This window comes from Labeo rohita, chromosome 23, assembly GCF_022985175.1.
Source record: "Labeo rohita strain BAU-BD-2019 chromosome 23, IGBB_LRoh.1.0, whole genome shotgun sequence".
Lineage (NCBI taxonomy): Eukaryota > Metazoa > Chordata > Actinopteri > Cypriniformes > Cyprinidae > Labeo > Labeo rohita.
The window spans coordinates 1,694,424-1,718,376 of NC_066891.1; the positions used below are offsets into that span (position 1 = coordinate 1,694,424).

Below are 23,953 nucleotides of genomic sequence, written 5' to 3' on the forward strand. Positions count from 1 at the left end.
TATAAACTTAATATTAGTGCTGGGCAACGATTAATCGTGATTAATCACATCCAAAATAACATTATGTGTACATAATGTGTGTACTGTGTATATTTATAATGTATATATAAATACACACACACACACATGCATATATATATTTAAGAAAAAATATGTTAATGTTATAAAAGTTTTTAAGTATATACACGTGTTAGTATATAGAATAATGTACAACACACTTGCATAGGCTAGTTAGAAGCTATCTGAGTTAAGTAGCTGCAGAGCTGCTGGTTGCATGTGGAGTTTGTTTGAGCTCCGCCTCTAAACCTTTAACCCCCACACAAACTATCTGAACTATTTCAACAGAGAGAGAGAGAGAGAGAGAGAGAGAGAGAGAGCGAGAGCGCGCAAGCAAGAGAGAGAATGTGTGTGCGTGTGATTTGACTTCAGTGGATCATGGAGCAGCGCTCTGACCGCGGTGTGTCGGAGTCTCCTGGCCGCACGGACGCGCTTCGAACACGGTTACTTTTGCTCCGGAGCGCCGCTGAACGGAACTAACGCTGGAGGATCGGATCGGTACCGATGGCTGATCCTCTGCGGAGGACAATTCTAGCCAAACTCAGGGGCAAGAAACCCAAAGGGAAAGACGCGAGCACCGCGAACCGGCCGAGAGAAGGTAAAGAAAAAGTTTCTCAAACGCAGACAGGGAGAGATTGCATTTCACATGCGATGAGGGGTAAACAGAGCTTTATGAACGCGGATCCGGTTTCCCGGTGCGCCGCGCACGGTAGCGGGTTCTCAGGGCCCGGGGGTCCCAGCGAACGGACCGAGCTGAAGCGGGTCCACACGCCGCGCGTCCGCGGCGACTCGATCGGCTTCGGCGGCTGCGATTTAAAACCGAGCCGAGAGGCTTTCAAGCCAACAGATGGTCAAGATCTAAAGAATAAAGAGCCAAATGTTACATTACTCGAGCAAAAGGCCGGGAAAAACATTACGGGCGACTTTAGAAACCCACAACCGCAACCTCACGTGTTTGATTATATAGATGCGGAAAGCGATTTAATTCAGGTCATAGAAAATGCGCTGGAGTATCATGGAGATTTTAGAATGCCCGCATTGCAAAGTCCGACTTTTTTCCCCACCGATCTGGAAATAACAGTGGCCCCCAGGCTGAGAGATGGGGCCCCTCGACACCACTCGGTTGACAGTGAGGACGACGATTATTATGATAACCAAATTCTGCCCTATTATGAGTCTTACGCTCAGATGAATGACCGAAATAAAAATATTGCAGAGTCGGTGTCAGGATCTAACAAAACCACGCAAGAAACAGACAGACTGAAGTCCCAACTCAAAGAAGCGTATTATTTGCTAATAAACACAATGCATAACATCAGTTTCGACGGTCAGGTTGAAGATAACGGATTTGTGGATCAGGCCAGTAGTGCAAGTCAATCCCACGATAGCGTTAGCACAGAAAGCGACGCGTGTTTGTCCGAAGAACGCAGGAACGATTCGGATTCGGCGTTTTTTGCGTTTCTCGAACGATGCGGGTTGGGATTGACTGGGTCTTCGCAAAGCCGAAGCTTGCAGAGTATTCGCAACGCGAATCCCAAACCCACGCTCCAGCGCTCGGTGAGCGATAGCAAGGTGAAGTACTCATCAAACTGCGAACCTGTGGTCGCATCAGGCCACGATGCTCAGCCACCAAACCCTACGGAAACCCTTCCAACGCCGACTTCAACGCGCCAGTCCAGTGACGATGCAACGGTGCCCAAACATCCCGGAGTCACCGTCAACAAGATGCAAGAGTGGATGCAGAAAGGTCGCGTGCTTTCATCCGAGATGAAGCAAAGGATCGCAGGTTCCTCGCTGAGGGCCAATCACGTGAGGCCGAAAGCGGCGTCACGGCAGCAGACAGGTATGGACGCCCGCTGGCGTGGAGGACCATCTCATTCATCTCTGGTGGAAAGCGTTGGGAGAGCTTCTGGGTGTCTTTTAACCGGTGCCGGGTTTTTTCCTCATCTTACTTCATGACTAATGCCGTTTCACGTAACACGTTTGGCAGGAGCGTGCCGGCGGGCCCCGAGCTCGATTGGTTCCTCTCCACTAACACACTCACTCTCTGAATAATTCATTTCACGCCTGTCGTCTTGGTGATGGTGGTGGTTTTGTGCTCATGTTAATTGCGAATGTTTATTGTGTTGACCGTGCGAGATGCTCAAACCCGTCTTCTGCTGATAAGACGTGAACCAGCAGATGGTCGGGTTATCTGTGTATTTTAAAGGTCACTCTGCAGCACTGTCAAGTTTATAACCAAGTCAAGACTTGGTGGCCTGAAAGGTTTGTTGTCTGAAGGAAAACAGCTGATTGACAGCTATCTTGAATCATGAAACCAAAAGGAATCGTTTTTGTTTTTTACTTGCATTAAAAATAAAGGTGCTTCACCTTCATAGAGGAACCTTTTTTGACTAAATGGTTCCATAAAGAACCTTTAACATCTGAAGAACCTTTGTTTCACAGAAGATTCTGTGTGGTGAACGAAGGTTCTTCAGAATATTAAAACGTAAGAACCTTTGGCATTCTTCTATGGCATCGCTATGAAGATCCTTTTAAAGCATCTTTATTTTTAAGAGTGTACTAAGTTTTCAGAACTTTTAGTTCCAGTGCAAACCACAGATCTGAAAGCATCAGGCTAAACTTTGGGACAGATATACAGTGCTGAAGATTTCATGCAAGTTTTGTTTGTGTGTAGAGCAGTAACTTTCTTGCATGTGAACAAATGTTTTTGACAGATGCGAGCATGCAGTCTCGTTTGTTTTTATGCACGCAGGCTTCAAATGCACTTTAAGGGGAGACACTGCAGGCAAAAACGCTGAGATTTTGGGCTTTTTGGTTTTTCATGAAGTGTTTTTTTCAAACTAGTGAAAAGAAAACATCTAAAAGACATTGTTAAGGGTTTATTTTATAGCACTTTATTTAATTTGTGTCAGTAGATTTCAATTACAATACTTATTTTTTAAAGGCAGTTTCTAAAAATGTAGCCATAAATCTTAACACACCAAACTTTACATTTTTATTCCTGTCTATATCCTGACGGTTTTTACAAAGGGATTGGTTCATATATAATTTAACCTTTTATTCTCCATTTTCATACTAAAATATGGAGCGACAAAATGAGACCCAAAATTCCCTCTGTAAAAACATTTGACTCTAATATGTCAAAAAAATTAAACAAGAATTTTGAAAGTTCACCAAGTGTTTAGATTTTTGTACTAGATGTGTGCAAATTAGCGCATATTTCATTATATAATGGCTCATTTGCATATTTAAAATTAAAATTTTCTAAAATGTTTGCAATTACTGGGTAAGTAAGGTGATAACTATTAGTTAAATTTTGTACCCTGTTCACCTGCTGTTTTTGTCTTTAAGAAAGAATTAGACCAAAACAGCCTTTCTAAATTGGTTTACAGGCCAGATTTGAGGATAAGCTATTAACACTAGTGGAGCTCATCTTGTGTGTTGAATGTGGCCTTTGGGCAGCTGGTGTAGAAATAATAGAGTTCAAACCAAATGCGCTTTACTGCCATGTGAGTCAGTGTTACTGAGATTCACAGTGCAGTTACATTTATGCATTTGGTGGATGCTTTTATCCAAATGGAAAAAATAGTTCACACAGAAATGCAAGTTGAAGATGAGCTAGTTTCTTTATCAGATTTGGAGAAATTAAGCATTGCATCACTTGCTCTCCAATAGGTCCTCTGCAGTGAATGGGTGCCGTCAGAATGAGAGCTGATAAAAACATCACAATAATCCACAAGTAATCCACACCCAGTGTTGCCAAGTGTGTGAATTTCCCGCGGAATTGGGCTACGTTAACACTGTTTCCGCGAGTTTTTTTCATGTCTGTGGGTTGAAGCGACCTCAATAATGTAATATTTAACCTCTAAAATTCTAATTTTACCAGGGAACCCCCTTGAAATTTGATTTGGCTACTTTTAGGCTAATTTTCAGTAGCAATCGAGCAGGTTTTGTTGAGAAAACTTGGCAACCCTGTCCACACCATTCCAGTCTGTCATTTAACATCTTGAGAAGACAAAAGCTGAAACAAATCAATCATTACGATGTTTTTAACTAAAATACAAGTCCGTAATCCATAATAATGCTTCCTCCAGTGAAAAAGTCCATCTCCTGTTGTTTCTCACATCAAAATCCAACTACATATTTGGTTAGAGCTGTTTTGGACTGTAAACTGTGCTTAATCTGTACAGATTTCTCTCCTGATTCAGACCACTTGTTCACTGTAGGAAGTGTTTTTATGGATTATGGACTTGTATTTTAGTTAAAATGTCTTTCTTACAAACACACAGATTTTTGCTTCTCAAGATGTTGTTTACTGGACTGGAGGGGTGTGGATTACTTGTGGATTATCGTGATGTTTTTATCATCTTTATCAGCTGTTTGGATTCTGCCGGCACCCATTCACTCCATTGGTGAGCAACTGATGACTGTGTTTTTAATTACTGCATGCGTTAGAAGCGATGACTTTGGCGTTGACAGCACATTTTCAGGGAGTGTGGCCAGGAAGCGTGTTTGTTTTTGAAAAGACAACTGTTGATTCACACACACTTGAACTGGCTTTGCATAAACATTGTGTGTGTGTGTGTGTGTGTGTGCGTCTCCCCTGACAACATTATGCTTAACAATTTAATAGAAAAATGTATCGCTGAAGGGCCAGTGATGTTTGTTTTGGGCCGGAGGGAGCCGTTTTCGAGCGAATTCCCGTCCCATGGAAACGCGGAGCCCCGGGGAGGGAATATTTGGAATGCCAAGGCCGTCGTTTCACTTGTTTGCACTCTGTTCCCGAGGGCTTGAATGCAGGCGGGGATTAGAAAAGAGACATTACACGTTCGTTAAGGTGGGATTAGTCCGTCCTGTTATCCACGGCTTATTTTAATCTTAGGTGTCTGAGATTTGAATGAGTAGACTGAACTTATTTTGGTAGCATTTGTGTGCTGATCTATTTAGATAGACAGGGTTTTATTTTTAGGAAAACGCTGGTTAATCTCACACAAATACTCTAGAACATGTGCAAATCATGTTTCACCCCTAATTCAAAAGGGGAAAAAGAAATTATATTCTGCAAAATTAAATGATACTTCTTTTTGTATCTTTAATATTATTTGCATTGTTGTGAAATTACTTTCTTGACATTTATGCATTAATTTGCCCTTCCCAAATTTTAATTACTGAAAATATTTGTATTTATTTGAAGAGAAAAAAAAGATAAATTATATTTTATTTTAAATTATAAATGTTATATTAATATTTACAATTTATTTACTATATATATATATATATATATATATATATATATGTATATGTGTATATATATATATTACTATAAAATGTTTCATTTAGAATAAAATAGAATTATAAAAAATATAAATGTATACATATAAATTTTATTTTTATTTATTTGATATTTATATATATTTTACTTATATATATATATATATATATATATACATATTACTTTACTTAAATGTATATAATTGTAAATTGTAATTTTTTTTTATTTTAAATAAAATGTAATTATAAAAAATATAAAGTTCCAACTGCTATGTGTAATTTATGCTACAATTTTATTACATTCATGCAGATTTTAATTATAAAAAATTTAATTATAATTTTCTTTAGTGTTACTGTATTTAAAATAATAAATATGTTTATATATTTATAATGATTTAAACATATAATATTATAATTTAAACACACACACACACACACACATATATATATATATATATATATATATATATATATACATAAACAAATTGTAAATATTAATATAAAATTATATTATAATATATATTATAATTATTGTTCCCAATTTTCTTTAGTGTTACTGTATTTAAAATAATAAATAAATAAATAAATATAAAAAAAGTACTGTTACTGTATTTATTTTATTTATTTATTTATTTATTTATTTTTAGGAAAACAGCTTTCAAATTATATTTCATCCTCAATTAAAAAGAAAAATAACTAGAAAAATAAATAAATTTGATCTTTTTTAATGTTTACAATATTACGATGTTATTATAATAATAATAATAAAACAATTTATTGACTTTTTTTTTGAATGTTATTTAATTAGTTTGATGAAAAATAATAACATTTTTTAATAAAATTGTACAAAAAGTGTATTATAAAAGTGTAGTCCCAACTACTACTACTACTGTTTGTTTTACTTCCTTTATTTTTTGCTGATTTTAATTTTTTAAAATACAGTTTTCTTTACTGTTTATTCAAAATAATGACAATGAGTTTTTTTCACATTATAGTAATAAAAAAGTGCATAATCATCCTTATAAATAATGTTACAACGAAAAAAACGTAAGCTTAAACTTTTATGCAAAACTCTTGATTTTAGGGTGAAATATTGGTATGTGAGATTCACACACGCACTCATAAGATACATTGTAACTGCAGTGATATATTGACAAACAGTGCAGTAACATTGTATCCAGTGCCGCTGTAACGCAGCGTTCTGATTGGCCGGTGGTGGCGATGACATCATAACGAGATAGAATGTCAGAATGTGGCGCTGTGTTAATGGAATGTCTGCAGTCTGGAGCTAAAGAGTGTCGGGATGTGGCTGCTGTAGTAATCATGGGAATACTCTCGGATGACAAAAAGCCAGAAACCGGAGCACAGGACGTGGAGGAGGGGGACGGTGGTTCCTCTCAAGCCCTGAGGTGCGCTTGCTTGTTTAAAAGCCCACGAAACAGCAAAGCAAACGTGTTTGTCCACTTACAGAACTCTTAAAATGTCTCAAAGTCATTGCATTAGATAGAAAAATATAAAAGCAGGCATCATTTTTTGTAAAGGGTGTACCTTTAGTCACACATTTGAGGGAAAAAGTAGTGTGTACAGATGATAAAACAATAGATCTAGTGTTATTGTTAGGAGAAATATTGACACTTTCTGTGTTTGTGAAGTGTTAGTGGAAAGAAAATATACTTGAACATTTAAAATATGAAAAAACAGACGCTTCATTTAATATTTTGTTATCTAATCTAATGACATTCAGTGGTGTTTACATTTATAAATACTTTTTCTCTGGGTTTTGGGTTGTTTTAAGACTTTTAAATGAGAAAATGTGTAAAAAAAAGTGTCCAAAATAGTGCTTTGTTTGGCTTTTATTACTTGTGTTTTAATTTCCTTGAAAGCAGTTCTTGGCAATTTTATTATAATACATGAATTTGTACAATTTTATTATAATAATTGATCATTTTCCCTTTGCGTGTCTCTCCTTTATTAATTTCTGTCTGAATTAACTGATTTTATTTATTTATTTAATTATTCATAGTTATTTTGTGGTTTTGTTTTTGCGTATTTGCATCAATCTCCATCATTTATTTTATTTTATTTTGTTTTATTTTATTGAATTTTATTTTATTATTTTTATTTTATTTTATTTTAGCTGTTTCCCTTGCATGTTTGAGTCAATCTCTGTCTCTCCTTTATTAATTTCAGTTTAAATTAACTGATTTTATTTATTTATTCATTCATTCATTCATTGTTATCGAGTGGTTTTGTTCTTGTTTATTTGCATCAATCTCCATCATTTATTTTATTTTATTTTATTTTATTTTATTTTATTTTATTTTATTTTATTTTATTTTATTTTATTTTAGCTGTTTCCCTTGCATGTTTGAGTCAATCTCTGTCTCTCCTTTATTAATTTCAGTTTAAATTAACTGATTTTATTTATTTATTTATTTATTTATTCATTCATTCATTCATTGTTATCGAGTGGTTTTGTTCTTGTTTATTTGCATCAATCTCCATCATTTATTTATTTTATTTTATTTTATTTTATTTTATTTTATTTTATTTTAGCTGTTTTTCCCTTGCGTGTTTGAGTCAATCTCAATCTCTCCTTTGTTAATTTCTGTCTAAATTAACTGATTTATTGTTATGAATTAATTAATTAATTTATTTATTTATTGTTATTTAGTGGTTTTGTTCTTGCATATCATTCATTTTATTTTTTATTTTTTTATTTACTTTATTTATTTTATTTATTTACACTTTTGCCACACATTTGAGGGGAAAAGTAGTTTGTACAGATGATAAAACAATAGATCTAGTTTATGTTTGGAAGAAATTTTGACAGTTTCTGTGTTTGTGAAGTGTTAGTGGATAGAAAAGATGCTTTAGCATTTGAGACATGAAAATACAGACACTTCATTTGATATTTTGTTACCTAATCTAATGACATTCAGTGGTGTTTACATATATAAATATTTTTCCTCTGGGTTTTGTGTTTTTTTTTTTTAGGACTTTCAAATGAGAAAGTGTGTTTAAAAAAAAAAAAAAAAAGTGTCCAAATAATTTTCTAGTGCTTTGTTGGGCTTTTATTACTTGTATTTTAATTTCCTTGAAAGCTGTTCTTGGCAGGCGTTTGCGTTTGAGTCAGTCGTTTTCTCCCGCTGTAATTGTTTGATACGACTCCCTTGAGCGACAGCTTTTGTAATCGAATCTGCTGCTCCATATTTAGACGTGTCTAAAGTTCACGCTTGTTTGTGCGTAAGTGTGCGGCTGATGTGCACGTGTGTGTGTGTGTGTGTGTAAATATTCAGAGGAAGGCGGTAAACGTCTGTCGCAGGAATCCTGGGCGTGTGAGAGCTCGTCCCCCGTCATGAAAGACCCTTTAACGGCGTCACAGCTGAGCTTTTAACTGCGTAACCTCGCCGTAACCCAAACCCGCAGCAGCAGCAGCACAGTCTGACTGAAGGCCACGAACAGCTCCATCAAACACACAAACACAGTCACGCATGTGTTGCACGTCTGCGCTCGGCCCTCTGGGATTCTGGAGGCTCTTGAAACGCTGTTTCTGTACATCAAGAACCGCTATGAAGTGGTTTTTAGCACAGCCTTGAGTGAACTTCATCAGTCCTTTAAAGTGTCTTTTGAGATCTAATTTAGTTTATTGTTTATGAACTACTTCATCTTTAGAACTTCAATTTTTGTTTTAATTGTAGTTAAAAGTTTTTTTTTGTTTTTTATATGTCTATGTAGGTGTATTTTTATTTCAGTTTTAGTTTATTTTAGTTAAACTAAGGTTAAACTAAATGAAAATAAACTAAGCCAACAAGTAAATTAACTTTATTTATTGTAATTATCATTTTGCTGTTTTATTGCATTTTTGAGTCTTATTTATGTATTTATTAGCTTATTTATTTATTTATTTAACTGTGTTTATTTCTTGCATTTTTGCACCAATTTCCATTTTATTTATTTATTTAGTGGTTTTGGTTTTGCATATTTGCATCAATCTCTTTATTTATTTATTTATTTATTTATTTATTTACTTATTTTATTTATTTAGTGTTTTTGTTTTTTGCATATCTGCATTAGTCTCATTTATTTATTTATTTATTTTATTTTATTTAAGTTCATTTCCATTTCTCATTTATTTAATAATGAATTAAGTTTGTTTATTATTATTATTATTATTATTATTATTAAGCAGTTTTTTGCGTGTTTAAAGCAAAATTTCCATCTCTCATTTTTTAATTTATTCATTTATTACTGAATTTATTTATTTGTGTGTATTTAGCTTTTTTCAGTTTCATGTTTGAATAAGTTTCTGCTTCCCATTTTATAAATATGTATATATTTACGTAATTAACTGAATTGATTTATTTCTTTATTTATTCCTGCATTTTCTGAGTCGTTCTCCAATTTCTAATTTATTTTTTAATTTATTATTATTATTATTATTAAATTTCCTTCTCTCATTTCATGTTTGAATCAATTTGTCTCTCATTTTTTAAATTTATATATTTTTTTATTTAATTAACTAATTTATTTATTTATTCCTAGCATGTATGAGTTAATCTCCATTTCTCATTAATTAATTAATTAATTAATTAATTAATTAATTAATTTATTTATTATTATTATTATTATTATTGTTGTTGTTGTTGTTAATTAGCCTTTTTCTTGCATGTTTAAAGCTAAATTTGCATCTCTTATTTTTTAATTAATTCATTTATTTCTGAATTAATTCATTAATTTATTTAGCTTTTTTCATTTCCTTTAAATCAACTTTTGTCTCATTTTTAACATATATATATATATATAAATTATTTCATTCATTTCTTGCATGTTTGAGTCAGTTTCTCATTTATTTATTAATGAATTTATTATTATTATTATTATTATTATTATTTAGTTGTTTTTTTTAATTTATTAATTTATTACAGAATTTATTTATTTAGTTTTATTTAGTTTTTTTTTTTCTTTTCATGTTTGAATAAATTTCTCTCTCATTTTTTAAATATATATATTTTCGACCTAATTAATTGAATTTATTTATTTATTTATTTGCACGTTTGAGTCAGACTCTCAATGAAACTGAACCTGTCACACAAACATCAAGACGTTGTGATGATTATTATGGCTTTAATGTGATGAATATTCAACACATTTGTATTGTCATGTAGTTTTGGAGAAAGAAATACAGCACCAAGCATTATAGAAACTTCTGAAGGTCATTTTGATCGTCTTTTATTGTCTGTCTTACCCTCCAGATGAAATCATAAAATGATTTAGTTTCTGATAAAGTCACTGGTTTACTAGTAGGATAAAAATTCACTCTGGTTTGTTGTTTGGTGATGGTTCATTCTGTGATTGTGAATGTTGTGCAGAAAATAGCAGTGGTGTGAATTACAAATGAACCAGGTTCATTTTCACCTCATGATCAGCGCTAATATGAACGCTGACAGAATGAATGAATCTGATAATGAGGCCTGTTTTTCAGCGGTTCTGTGAAACATATTTTGGAGTCGGGCGACTCTGACCCGTATTTTCAACACCTTGTTTTCCCTTTTCCACCCCGTTCTTAGAGGAAAATCATCCGAGCGGGAAAGAGCCGCTAAAGAGCTTAGCGAGAGGTTCAAATCCACCTTACATAAGTCCAGCATCACATGATTGTGTTGTTGGTAAATGCTTGAGCTGTAAGAACACATCTGAGCGGCTGTAATGATATACTGTCTGTTTTAGCAGTGAAAACGGCGCGGTATGTTTGGATTGACGTGCCCTCGTTCACCCGAGACCCGCTTTGACTCAAAGAAGGACAAACGGCGGAGAGGATCAGGCGTATCATAACAGTCTTTACTGTAGCGTGTCACAGCAAGCTGAAGAACATCAAACGTACATACAACAACATACAGATTAGATGCCTTTTAGTTATAAACTGAGAAAGTTGTTTTATTGCTTTTATAGAAGGTCGATTATTTAAATATTTATGTAAGCATTTTAAATATTTATATTTTTTTGTAATACTATATTTTAAAAATATTTATGTAAACATTTTAAGTATTTATTTGCATTTTAAAATATGTAATATTTTAAAAATATTTATTTAAATATTTAAATAAATGTTTAAATAACCATCCGTAAAAGCAAGAACATTTACATATTTAAATATTTGTCTAAATATTTGAAATATTTATTTACTTTAAGTAATTAAATATTTTAAAAATATTTTAATTATTTACTTTTTTGCATATTTTAAATTCTCTAAATATTTTAAATGTTCTTAAAAATATTGAATTATTTTAATAATTATGTAAATATTGTAATTTTTAAAACATTTCAAAATATAGATATTTTTTAAATGTGTATTTAATTTTTGCAAATATTTATTTAAATATTTAAATGAATGCCTAAATAAATAACCATGTCTAAAAGCAGGAACATATGTTTACGTATTTTAAATATTGGTTTAAATGTGTAAAAAAATTATTTACTTTAAATAAAAAAAAAATGTAAATATTTTAAATATTTATTTACTTTTTAACATATTTTAAATAATTGTCTAAATATTTGTAATATTCTTAAAAATATTGAATCATTAAAAAAAAATATGTAAATATTTTAATTTTTAAAATACAGATTTTTAAAAAAAGGGTATTTAATTTAAAAAATATGTATTTAAATATTTAAATAAATGTCTAAATAAATATCCATGTGTAAAAGCAGGAGCATTTATTTACATATTTTAAATAATTGTCAAAATATTTAAACTTTTTATTTACTTTTAAATAATGAAATATTTTAAACATTTCTGGACATATTTTAAATATTTATTTATGTACTTATTAACAATATTGAAATATTTTAATATTTATGTAAATGTTAACATTTGTGTATTTAATATTTTTAATATTTACTTTTTTATATAAATATAAATATTTTATGTAAAATATAAATAATTTAAAATATATATTTTATGTGTGTGTGTGTGTGTGTGTATGTATAAAATGTTTTAAATATTTATTTTAATATTTTCACATTTTATATATAAATTAATTTTGTTAATTATATACATTTATTTTTTTAATTTGCGATCCTTATTTTGTTTGGTAGTTTGATTATGCACCTACCAGAATTGTTGTCTTTTAAAATTCACTACGTTAATTTAAAATTGCTTGTGGTACCAACAAAAATGTTGAATTGTAATTTAAATAATTTAAATAAATAATAAAATTTAAATAAATAATAAAAATAAAAATGTAAAGAAATTCATATACAGTGACTGCTAAGTTATAATTATACATAGATATACTTCATTGTATTTAAAAAATGCAGTTTAGAAAAATATATTATAGATATGATCTTATTAGAATTAATTATAGAAAATCAGCATATTAGAATGATTTCTGAAGGATCATGTGACACTGAAGACTGGAGTAATGATGCTGAAAATTCAGCTTTGCATCACAGAAATAAATTACATTTTAACAGATATTCACACAGAAAACAGCTGTTTTGAACTGTAAAACTATTTCACAATTTTTAATGTGCAGAAAAGACTCTTTCAAAAACATTACAAAACCTTACTGACCCCAAACTGTTTCGAACACTAGTGTATGTTTATGTTTTGCAGTAGTAATGAAATGTTGTTTGTGACACTGGGAGAAATGTAAACTTCTTGAGCGGCTGTTGATTCCCGTATCCCAGAATGCCGTGGGGTGAGCGCCGGCCTCCGCCTGTTGGAATCCTCTGGCTCGTTGACAGAACAGCAGCTCTAATTAAGCGTTTGAGTTTTATTTTCAGGTCTCCTTTGACCTCTCCAAACACGCGCTGACCGAAGCGGCCGTGCGCTGGCCAGCGTTTCTCATCCTGGCATAATAACATGGTGCCGTCGCATTGTGGTCTTGCATTGTTTCGTGTGAAAGTGTCCGAGCGCCAGCCTGTCATCCACAAACACAAACCCGGCTTTATTCAGCGCTGCCGTTTCATGTGTTTGTGCGCTTTCCTGCAGACACTCCCTGAATCGACCACTTCAGTACGCCTGAAGGATTTTACACGCACTTTTCTAAGCCATATTATATTATGCACCTCATTTCAGATGCAGTTTTTGCAGATTGTTTTTACAAAGATTGATGTCTAAAATACAAACTACTGTAGCTTTGTAGCATTATGTTGATGCCCAGCTCATCTAACATGTTAAAATACTCCTAAATGTTGATTTAAAATGTTTTTTTTTTTAGTGAATGTAGGTATTTATTTTTATATTGTACATTTTCTTTTTAGTTTAATTTTTGTGCTTTTGTGAAAAAAAAATAAATAAATAAAAAAAAAAAAATTTCATTTCAGTTAGTAATTTTAGTACTGGGTTCATTAGTTCAGGGTTTATTTTTTTTGTAATTTTGCTATGCTTTTTTTTAAATAAAAAAAAAAAAAAAAAAAAGGTTTATATGGAGGGCCAAATTTATCAAAATGAAATCATTAAATAAATGTTGAAATATATAACTAAATCGTTAAATGCATAATTTGATGAAAATAATTTCATTATTTAAATTAATGAATGAATAAACAAACAAATACATTTATATTTATTTATACATTTATTTATGCTTTCAATAAATTATGCATTTAACGATTGATTTATATATTTCAACATTTATTTAATGATTTCATTTTGATAAATTTAATAGTTATATGAAAGTAGTAGTAGTTTTATATGAAATTTATTTTTAAAAATTATCTTTTATTTTTATATTTTCAGTTTTCATTTGAGTTATTTTTTAGTAATTTTGTTATGTTTTTGGTTATTCTTTTGTCATTATTTAATTTCTAAATAGTTTTTACATTTATTCAGCAATTTACAATTTACAAACTGCATTTGTTGACAAGGCAGTATTTATTTATATATTTATTTCAAATCTTTATATTTATATATATTTTTTTGTAATTTTGTTATGTAAAAAATTCACTCTTAAATGTAGTAGTTAAATTTTTATTTGAAATTTTATTTTTGAAAAATTATTTTTTTATTTTTATATTTTCAGTTTTCATTTGAGTTATTTTTTTTAGTTATCTTGTTATGTTTTGGGTTATTCTTTTGTCATTATTACAATTATTATTAAGTTATTATATTATTATTCAATTTCTAAATAGTTTTTAAAATTTTTTTATGTTTTCTAAATAGTAAAAAAAATCATAGTTCAATTTTTATTTGATTTTTGTTTTTAATTTGCTTTTATTTTTATATTTTCAGTTTTTATTTGAATTATTTTTAGTAATTCATTTTTTTTATTATTATTTTATTTTAAATTTTTTAATATAGTTTTTAAGTAATTTTAGCGCTTCAAATTACATTTATTTAGATTTGTTGCCAAGGCAGTATATTTCTAATGTATTTCTAATTCCTTTGTTTATTATTATGTCTTATTTAGAATTTTTATATTTGTAATTTTCAGTTGTTTAGTAATTTTATTATGTGAAAATATTATTTATTTTAATTATTTATTTAATTTATTTTTATTGCAGTTTTAGTTAAAAAATATTTCTATTATTTAATATTTATCTAATCTAATATTTTATCTAATAATTCTATTTTCTGTTTTTAAATTGGGTTTTATCTATATTATATTATATTATATTTCAGCTTAATTCAAAATAACAAAAATGTTTTTAATAGCTTTTATTGTAGTTGAGGATATCAGCACTGTTTGTGAATATGAAAGTGTAAATGTCCAGTGGTTTCATGATGAAAGATTCTGTCAGTCCTGTTTGCTGAAGGTTTTGAGATGCTTTCAAAAATGATGAATGACTTTGATGTTTTGACTTGTGTTTGATCTAACTGGATGTACTTGCATGTTTTGTGCTAATGGCAGCAGATGAGCTGAATTAGCTGTTAGTTTAGTGTTTGTTTTGTGACGCCGTTCGTTCGTTTGTGTTCGTAGCAGCGATGGAGTTCATCTCCGGCCCGTCTGCCATATGTCAGCGAGACTCCAGCGCACGTCAGACCCCGTTCAACCACATCACCGTCTCCAAAAAACGCCAGTGGCTCCAACAGAGCTACGCTCGGCCCGTCCTGCCGCCCGAGGACGTCACAGCGGCCCCTACAGCGGAGGAGGAGCACACGCATCCTCCATCGGCCACTAACTCATGTCTGACAGACAAAGGTGTGTACAGTTTATAATTTACACTTATGTTTTTCCTCATAGTGAATGTTTTTTAGATTTAATGATCAGCACTTCATATCTGCATGAACTGTGTACATCTGTCCCATTTTTTTCTTTTGTGTCAAAATAAATGTCAACAGTTTTATTTTTTATGTTTAAGTTAATTTTCAATTCTTAAGTTTTTGTTTTTTAAATTTATTTTTTGTGTGTTTTTTTTTTTATTTATAAATATTTTTATTTTACCTAGTTATTTTAGGACTCTGACTTCAGCATTTATATTTTACTTAATTTTAGTTTTATTTTAATTAAAGTAACTATAATAATTTTAGTTAATGATAACACTGATATAAGAATACAGTAAAAACACATAACAAAATTACTAAAATTTATCTAAAATTAAATTTTTTAAATAATTAATTTTGAAATAAAAATATTTGAATAAAAAAATGACAAACATAACAAAACAAAATATATTTCATAACAATTTAGTTATTTACTAAAAAGTTTTGTATTTGTAGTAATTTTGTTGTATGCTTTTATTATTTTTGTTCTTTTTTTATATTATTCTTATTTTAGTTTTGTTTTACTAAGTCATTTTTGTACTTTAGCACAAAGCAGTATTTCTAATTTTCGTTTACTTTTTTACATCTAATATTTATATTTTGTTTAATTTTATTTCAGCTTTTAATTTAAATTTTTAGTTAAGCTTATTTTTTAAGTGATTTTGTTATTGCTTTTGTCATTCTTATTAGTTTTTATATATATATTTCTAAATAGTTTTATTTATTTAATTTATTTTCACTTCAGCTTACATTTTATTTTCATTAGTTGCCAAGATATTTTATTGTTATATTTTCGGTTTTATTTTATTTTATTTTATTTTTAATGTAGTTTATTTTTTTAGTAATTTAGTGCTTTTGTCATTTTTAACTGTTTTATTTGATTTTTATTTTTTACTTTGTTTTTAATTCAGTTTTAGTTTTATTTCACTAATTTCCATTATAGCAACATTTCTAGTTAATGATAACACTGATATAAAAATACAGTATATAAAAATATAATGATATAAAAATAGCTAAAATTGAACTAAAATTAATATAAAAGCTAAAACTGAAATATTTTTTTAATTATTAATTGTTTTGAAATAAAAATATTTTTATATTTTTTTCATAATAATTGAGTAATTTATTTACTACATAAAATTTTGCAGTTGTAGTAATTTTGTTGTATGCTTTTATTATTTTTGTTTTTATATATTTCCAAACAGATTTAATTTATTACTATTTTACTTTTTATTTTAGTTAGTCATTTTAGTACTTTAGCACAATGCAATAGCTTTACATAATTTTTTTTAAGTAATTTTGTTATTGCTTTTATCATTTTAATTAGTTTTTATCAAATTTTTATTTCACTTCAACTTACATATATTTTCATTAGTTGCCAAGGTATTTTCAGTTTTATTTTATTTTACTTTTTCTATTTAGTTTTTTTTTTTTTTTTTGCTTTTGTATTTTTAAATTGTTTTATTTATTTTTATTTTTAAGTTTTATTTTATTTCACTGATTTCCATTATAGCAACATTTCTAATTGTCATTTACCTTAAATTTTACATCTAATACTTAAAATGACATTAATATTTTATATTTTAGTTAAAATTTATACTAATAAATGCTAGTATTTATACTGGTATTAATATTTGACTTCAGCTTTATTGTAAATAACACTGATGTTGCTGTTAATGTCCAGTGTTTTCATGGCGTTTTATTCACGTCTACAGAAGCGCCACCACGTCCTCGTCGTCTAGCACTACCCGCCGCTAACGTCAAACCTAGCCGAATCTCGCCGCATCCGCCCCGCCGGACGGACCCGGCCGAGGAAAACGACGCCGACGACGAAGGGGAGATCTGGTACAATCCCATCCCGGAGGATGAAGAGGCCGATCTGTCGCACCGCATCCCCGTCATCAGAGTCCAGACGGGACGGGCGAGCGGAGGACCGGACGGAGACGAAAGACAGACGCTCACGTGCAGGACGCAGGAGGAGAACAAAGCAACAGGTTTGTTCAGTTCATAACGGGATAACAAAACATGTCTGGAAAATAATTATTCATATCTGTGTTTGTTATTATTTTTAGTTTTTAAATGTTTGTGTTTTTGTGATTTTTGTAATTTTTCTTATTTCTATTCGTTGTAAGAAAATGTATATATATTTTTATATAGTAAAGTTTTTTTAATGATATTTTCAATTTAGCTTTTATTTTTATATTTTTAGTGTTTTTTTTTCATTTTGTTATGCTTTTCTAAATAGTAAAAAAAAAGTCTTAGTAGTGAAAATTTTATTTGAAATTTTATTTATTTCTATACAAAAGTTTTCAATGATATATTTTCAAATTAGCTTTTATATTTATATTTTCAAGGCTTTTTTCTTTTCTTTTTTGCTTTTCTAAATCATTTGCTGACCGTTTTTTTAAATTATTTTTATTATATTTTTAAAGATTTCAATAATTTTTATTTTTATTTTAGTTAGTCATTTTAAAACTTCAGCTTAAGCTTACTTCCATTCATTGTAAGACAATATTTTTGTTTATATACTATGGTTTTCAATGATATTATCAAATTAGCCTTTATTTGTACATTTTCAGGGCTTTTTTTTATTTTGTTATGCTTTTCTAAATAGTTAAAAATATATATCAGTCTTTGTAGTTCAAATTTTATTTGAAATGTATTTTTTAAATTTATCTTTTATTTTTAGATTTTCAGTTTTCATTTGAGTTATGTTTTTTCTTTTGTCATTATTATTATTATTATTATTATTATTATTATTTCAATTTCCAAATTGTTTTTAATTTTATTCAGTTAGTAATTTTAGTGCTTCAAATCACGGCAGAAATATACTGCCAAGGCAATATACTTCTAATTTTCATTTATTAATTATTATTTATTTTTTTGTTTATTCAGTTTTCATTTGAGTTATTTTCAGTAATTTTGTTATGTTTTTTTGTCATTTTTTGTCATTATTATTATTATTATTATTATTATTATTTTCAAATGGCTTTTAAATGTATTCATTTAGTAATTTTAGTGCTTCAAATTACATTTATTTGCATTTGTTGGCAAGGCAATATATTTCTAATTTTCATTTAATTATTATTATTTGTTTTGAATATGAATATGTAATATAAAAAATAATATATATATATTTTTAAATTATCTTAATTATTTAATTATCTATTATTTTTATATTTTCAGTTTTCATTTGAGTTATTTTTAGTAATTTAATATTTTTTTTTCTTCTTTTGTCATTATTATTATTTTTATTGTTATTGTAATTGGTTGCCAAGGCAGAATATAGTTTGAATATTTATATTGCTTTGTTAGGTTTTGCATTATAAAACTTTGGATCAATGTTGACTTGAATTATTTGCACATTTTCTGGTGGTCAGAATTTGCATTTGTGTGGCTGCATGATTTGGGGGGAAAAATCAAATTGTGATTTTTATTTTTTATTTTTTAGTGTCTGTTTTTGTAAGGCTGCACATTCATGCGTCTCTAGGCTGAAGGATAGTTGCAAATATTTTCTGGCTTGTATCTCAGGACTCTATATTTAGCGTCGTATGAATGTGTGACATTATTCACTGATGGAGTCGCGCCTATTAAAGACTCCTGTCAGCGAACTAGTGAAGCTGTCAGCGTAACGCTTCTCTTGAGGCTGAAACACAATTACGAACATGTCTCTGAGTTAATGTCTCTTAGCGGTTGCTAGCGTCTGCTCTGTTTGTTTGACTAGCGGTCGTGTGATGTGGTCACATTAGTTTAGCTGATCATGCTAAACCTGTAATTAACACTGCTAGGAACTGTGAAGGAGAACTTCTGCTTTGTAACGCAAAGTGACACGGAATAACATGCACTTTGTCTTGTGAAGCTCTTTGAATGTAAAAAGCACAACCTGATGCTTAAAGTCACGTGAATTGTGTAATTATGCTATTTTGACAAACTCACATTCTAGCATATTGCATACTTTATACTGATCACTGTTGTGAACTATTTCCATTACACTTATAAAATGTTAGTACACAAAACTGCTGTTGCATGCAGGGTTATTATTGTCAGCTAAAACTATTGAAAGGTTTTTGTTAATTGAAATGAAGCTGAAATAAAATAAAATAAGTGTTAATTAGTTAATTTTCATTTTGTTTAAATAGAAGGAATAAGATTAACAACTGAAAATAAACTGAATTAAAACTAAAATGCAGAAAATAAATGAAACTAAAACAGTAATATTTAAACTTAAAAAATAAATAAATAAATAAACAATAAAACAAAAATAAAAGCATACTCAAATGATACATAAAAACTATTATAAAACTTTTTTGTTAATTAAAATGAAGTTAAAATAAAATATAAATATTAAATAAAACACTTTAATTAGGAAAACTTAGAAAATGTTCTTATTTTCATTTAGTTCACACTAAAATTACCAACTGGGAATAAAATAAATAAAAACTAAAACTGTAATAATGGTAAATCAAACCTTAATAGTAATATTTAAAATAAACAAAAAATAATTAAATGCATAAAATTACTAAAAAAAACAACAAAACAAAACAAAAAAAATCCAAAATAAAAAATGAATATTAAAACTCCCAAAAAAAAAACCCTGTAATAAAACATTTTTGTTAATTGAAAATAAGTTAAAATAAAATATAAATATTAGATTAAAAAAAAATTTAACTTATTTTCTTATTTTCATTTAGTTTAAGTTGAAACGCTAAAATTACCAACTGGGAATAAAATAAATAAAAACTAAAACTGTAATAATGATAAATCAAACCTTAATAGTAATATTTAAAATAAACAAAAATTAATAAAATAATTAAGTACATAAAATTACTAAAAAAAAAAAAATCCCTTAAAATAAAAAATAAATATTTAAACAAAAAAAAAAAACTGTTATAAAACATTTGTTAATTAAAAGTTAAAATAAAATATAAATATTAGATGAAAAAATTCAGCTTAAGAAAAACTAGAAAATGTTCTTATTTTCATTTAGTTCACACTAAAATTACCAACTGGGAATAAAATAAATAAAAACTAAAACTGTAATAATGGTAAATCAAACCTTAATAGTAATATTTAAAATAAACAAAAATTAATCAAAATGACAAAACCACATCAAAATGAACTACAATTAAAGTAAAAACAAAGTATACAAATAAAAGATTATTAAAAATGTCAATAAGAACTGTAAAACATTTTTTAAACATTTTCATGAATAAAATAAAAATTAAATTTAGCTAAAACCAAAGTGCTAAAATAAAAATAAACTAAGCCTAGCAAAATTACTTTTACTTTACTTTACATTTGCTTTGTAAAGTAATTAAAAATTAAAGTAAAATTATTTTACATTTAACTAAAACCTGAAACTATTTAAAAAAGTACAGTATGTATAGTATAAATAACACTGGTCACATAACATATGATATTAAGTACATTGTATTTTGTTATATGTTGTATTGTGGGAAATGTAGTAACTCATCCAGGTTTTTGATGCATACTGTGGAAATAGCGCAGTAGTTGACTTTTTCACTTTACAAAGTAGGGCCATTTTAAAGATCATTTTTTTGTAACTTTTCAGTCAGTTGATGTAGTGTGTTGGTTGAGCTGACACATTTGTGTGAGGTGTGTGTGTGTGTGTGTGTGTGTGTTTTAGGCTCTGTTCTGAATGCTGTGTTGTGTTCCATTCCGGAACTTTCCTCATGTGCTGTTGACTTTAGCTCCCGTCCCAACACCCCTCCGAAACATGAGCGAGACAAACTGAGCGCTCGCTAGGCTTGTACATTAGTGATGACATAGAGAAGGTAATATTACCCACAATCCCGTGGGTGGCAGGTAACCGGATCCGAGTGTGGCGTTGCGAAAGGCAGCAGTCCACCCTGACCTTGTGTGTGTGCGCACATGTGTGCATGTTTGTGTGTGTGTGATTCAGGGTTGTGAAATGTTCAGAACTGAATTTCCAGTGGCTTGAATCGGAATTTAAATTTAAATTGTAACGTGATTTAGAATTGTAATTAAAATATGTAAATAAATAAGTAAAATTAAAATAGAATTAAAATTCAAATGTATTCATGTAACTGCTTTAAGTATAGTTTACATTTATAACTTTTTGAATATATTAAAAATATTTACAGTGAAATTAGAATTTAAGGGTTAGTATTTATTTGGCTGTGTGTGTGCGTGTTTATAAAGTACAATTAATATTAATTAATAATAATATTGATATGTTAATCCGGACTGTTCTAAATGTAATTTTTTGTATATATATACATATATATGTGTGTGTATGTAGGTGTGTGTGTGTGTATATATATATATATATATATATATATATATATATATATATATATATATATATATATATATATATATATATATATACACACTACCGTTCAAAAGTTTGGGGTCAGTAAGACTTGTAATAGTCTTTAAAGAAGTCTCTTATGCTCATCAAGGCTGCATTTATTTGATTAAAAATAAAAATAAAAAAACAGTAATATTGCAAAATGTTTTTACAATATAAAATAATGTTTTTTATTTTAACATACTTTAAAATAGAATTTATTCCTTTGATGAAAAGCTGAATTTTTATCAGCTGTTACTCCAGTCTTAAGTGTCACATGATCCTTCAGAAATCATTCTAATATGCGGATTTATTATTAGAATGATCAATGTTGGATAATATCAACAGTTGTGCTGCCAAATATTTTTTGGAACCTGTGATTTTTTTTTTTTTTTTTTTTTTCAGGATTCTTTCATGAATAACAAGTTTAAAAAGTACAGTGTTTATTCAAAATATAAATATTTTATAACAATGTAAATTATTTATTATTAACTTTTAATAAACGTTTAATTATTAACTTAATACATCCTTGGTGAATAAAAGTATTAATTTCTTTAAAAAAAAAAAAGAAACAATAAAAATGTACTGACCCCAAACTTTTGAACGGTAGTGTATATGTATATGTGTGTATATATATATATATACACACACGCGCACACACACGCACACACACACACACACATATATACATATACATATATATATATATATATATATATATATATATATATATACATTTGTGTGTGTGTGTGTGTGTGTATATATATATATATATATATATATATATAAATTTACAAATTTAACTTTCATTTTATAGATAATGGTGGATGATCACTTATTTTGGATTTCTCTATTGAATGAATTATATTTTTATGAATTTAAGGGGAAAAAGGAAAAATAACTTTGAATAAATAAATAACAGAGCATCTTTACATTGAAAGCACAGAAGCTAATTTAAATTTAATTTAAATGTATCAATACATATTATATCTTTATGTCTTGTCACATAAAGATATGTGGTATATAAAGATATGCATTGGAAAAAAACATTTTACTGTGTTCAAGAACTACTACTAATAAAAACAGACAAAATAATAATTATGAACTTCCAAATTTCCCTTCAAAATAAATTTAATCTAATTTTATAAAATTATCTGAAAACATTTTTTGATAGCTGTAAATGGTATTCCACTGAAACATAATCAAATGTATTCTACATACCTATTTAGGGAATAAAGCTTTAGAAATTAGTGATTAATTATTTACATTTTAGAGCTTGTTTTGAGCGAACAACAGTTCTTTATTGTGCGATTCTGTTTGAATTTCGTTCAGTTGTAATTCAGTAAATCCCTCTTCCTGTCGTTACTATTCAAATTCCAGTTTCAGTGTCCTGTGGGGTGTGAGCCGTTCAATTCAAATTCACACTCATGAATTTAACAAGAGCCTTAAACTATTAATGCCCTGTGTAATGAAGCTTTGTTCTGTGGCTTTAAATGAAGCTCTTGAATCATTTAAAGAGAGCAGATCTGCGATCAGTTCAACACACGGTCTATGACATCAGACTTCAGTATCTCAAACACTTTTTCTTCTGTCGCTAATGGCACAGTCTGAGAAACAGGCATTAGTGTGTGTGTGTGTGTGTGTGTGTGTAGGTTCTATTTTTTGAGTTTCTGTGTCTGTGTGACAGTTTTAAGGCTGTAAAATGTCTTCTGACACTCTATAATTAGTGTGACTAGTGACCAGATCGACCTACTCACCACCTGTCACAAACAAAAATGTAAAATAAACACACACGCTGTCAGTGAGCATTATTAACTCTTTCGTATACACACTGTATATACAAAAAAGTTACAGTATGTCAACAGAAATGAGATTTTTTTATGATATAAACCTTGAAATAAGTGTAGTGTTTTGATAAGAGATGCCATATTCTGAGTGGATGAGAGTGGGGTGTGTGTGTGTGTACTTGTTTTTGCTACATTGTGGGGACCAAATGTCCCCACAAGGATAGTAAAACCTGAAATTTTTGACATTGTGGGGACCAGCCTGCGGTCTCCATGGGTACAAAAGCTTATAAATCATAC

The 23,953-nt window shown here is 29.0% G+C and overlaps 1 protein-coding gene across 4 annotated transcripts in view; it reads left to right on the forward strand.

Moving 5' to 3' along the window:
• The first annotated feature begins 384 nt into the window (after nt 1-384).
• The window catches only part of syde2 (synapse defective 1, Rho GTPase, homolog 2 (C. elegans)), a 51,816-nt gene continuing 28,247 nt past the window's right edge, over nt 385-23,953 (forward strand). The window contains exons 1-3 of one of the 4 annotated variants that reach the window (XM_051096398.1): nt 385-1,900; nt 15,252-15,473; nt 17,251-17,529. In XM_051096398.1, the coding sequence (XP_050952355.1) occupies nt 562-1,900; nt 15,252-15,473; nt 17,251-17,529 (1,840 nt within the window). In that variant the 5' untranslated portion in view covers nt 385-561. The remainder of the gene's footprint in view (nt 1,901-15,251; nt 15,474-17,250; nt 17,530-23,953) is intronic. The other 3 variants (XM_051096399.1, XM_051096400.1, XM_051096402.1) reach the window with 3 other exon arrangements.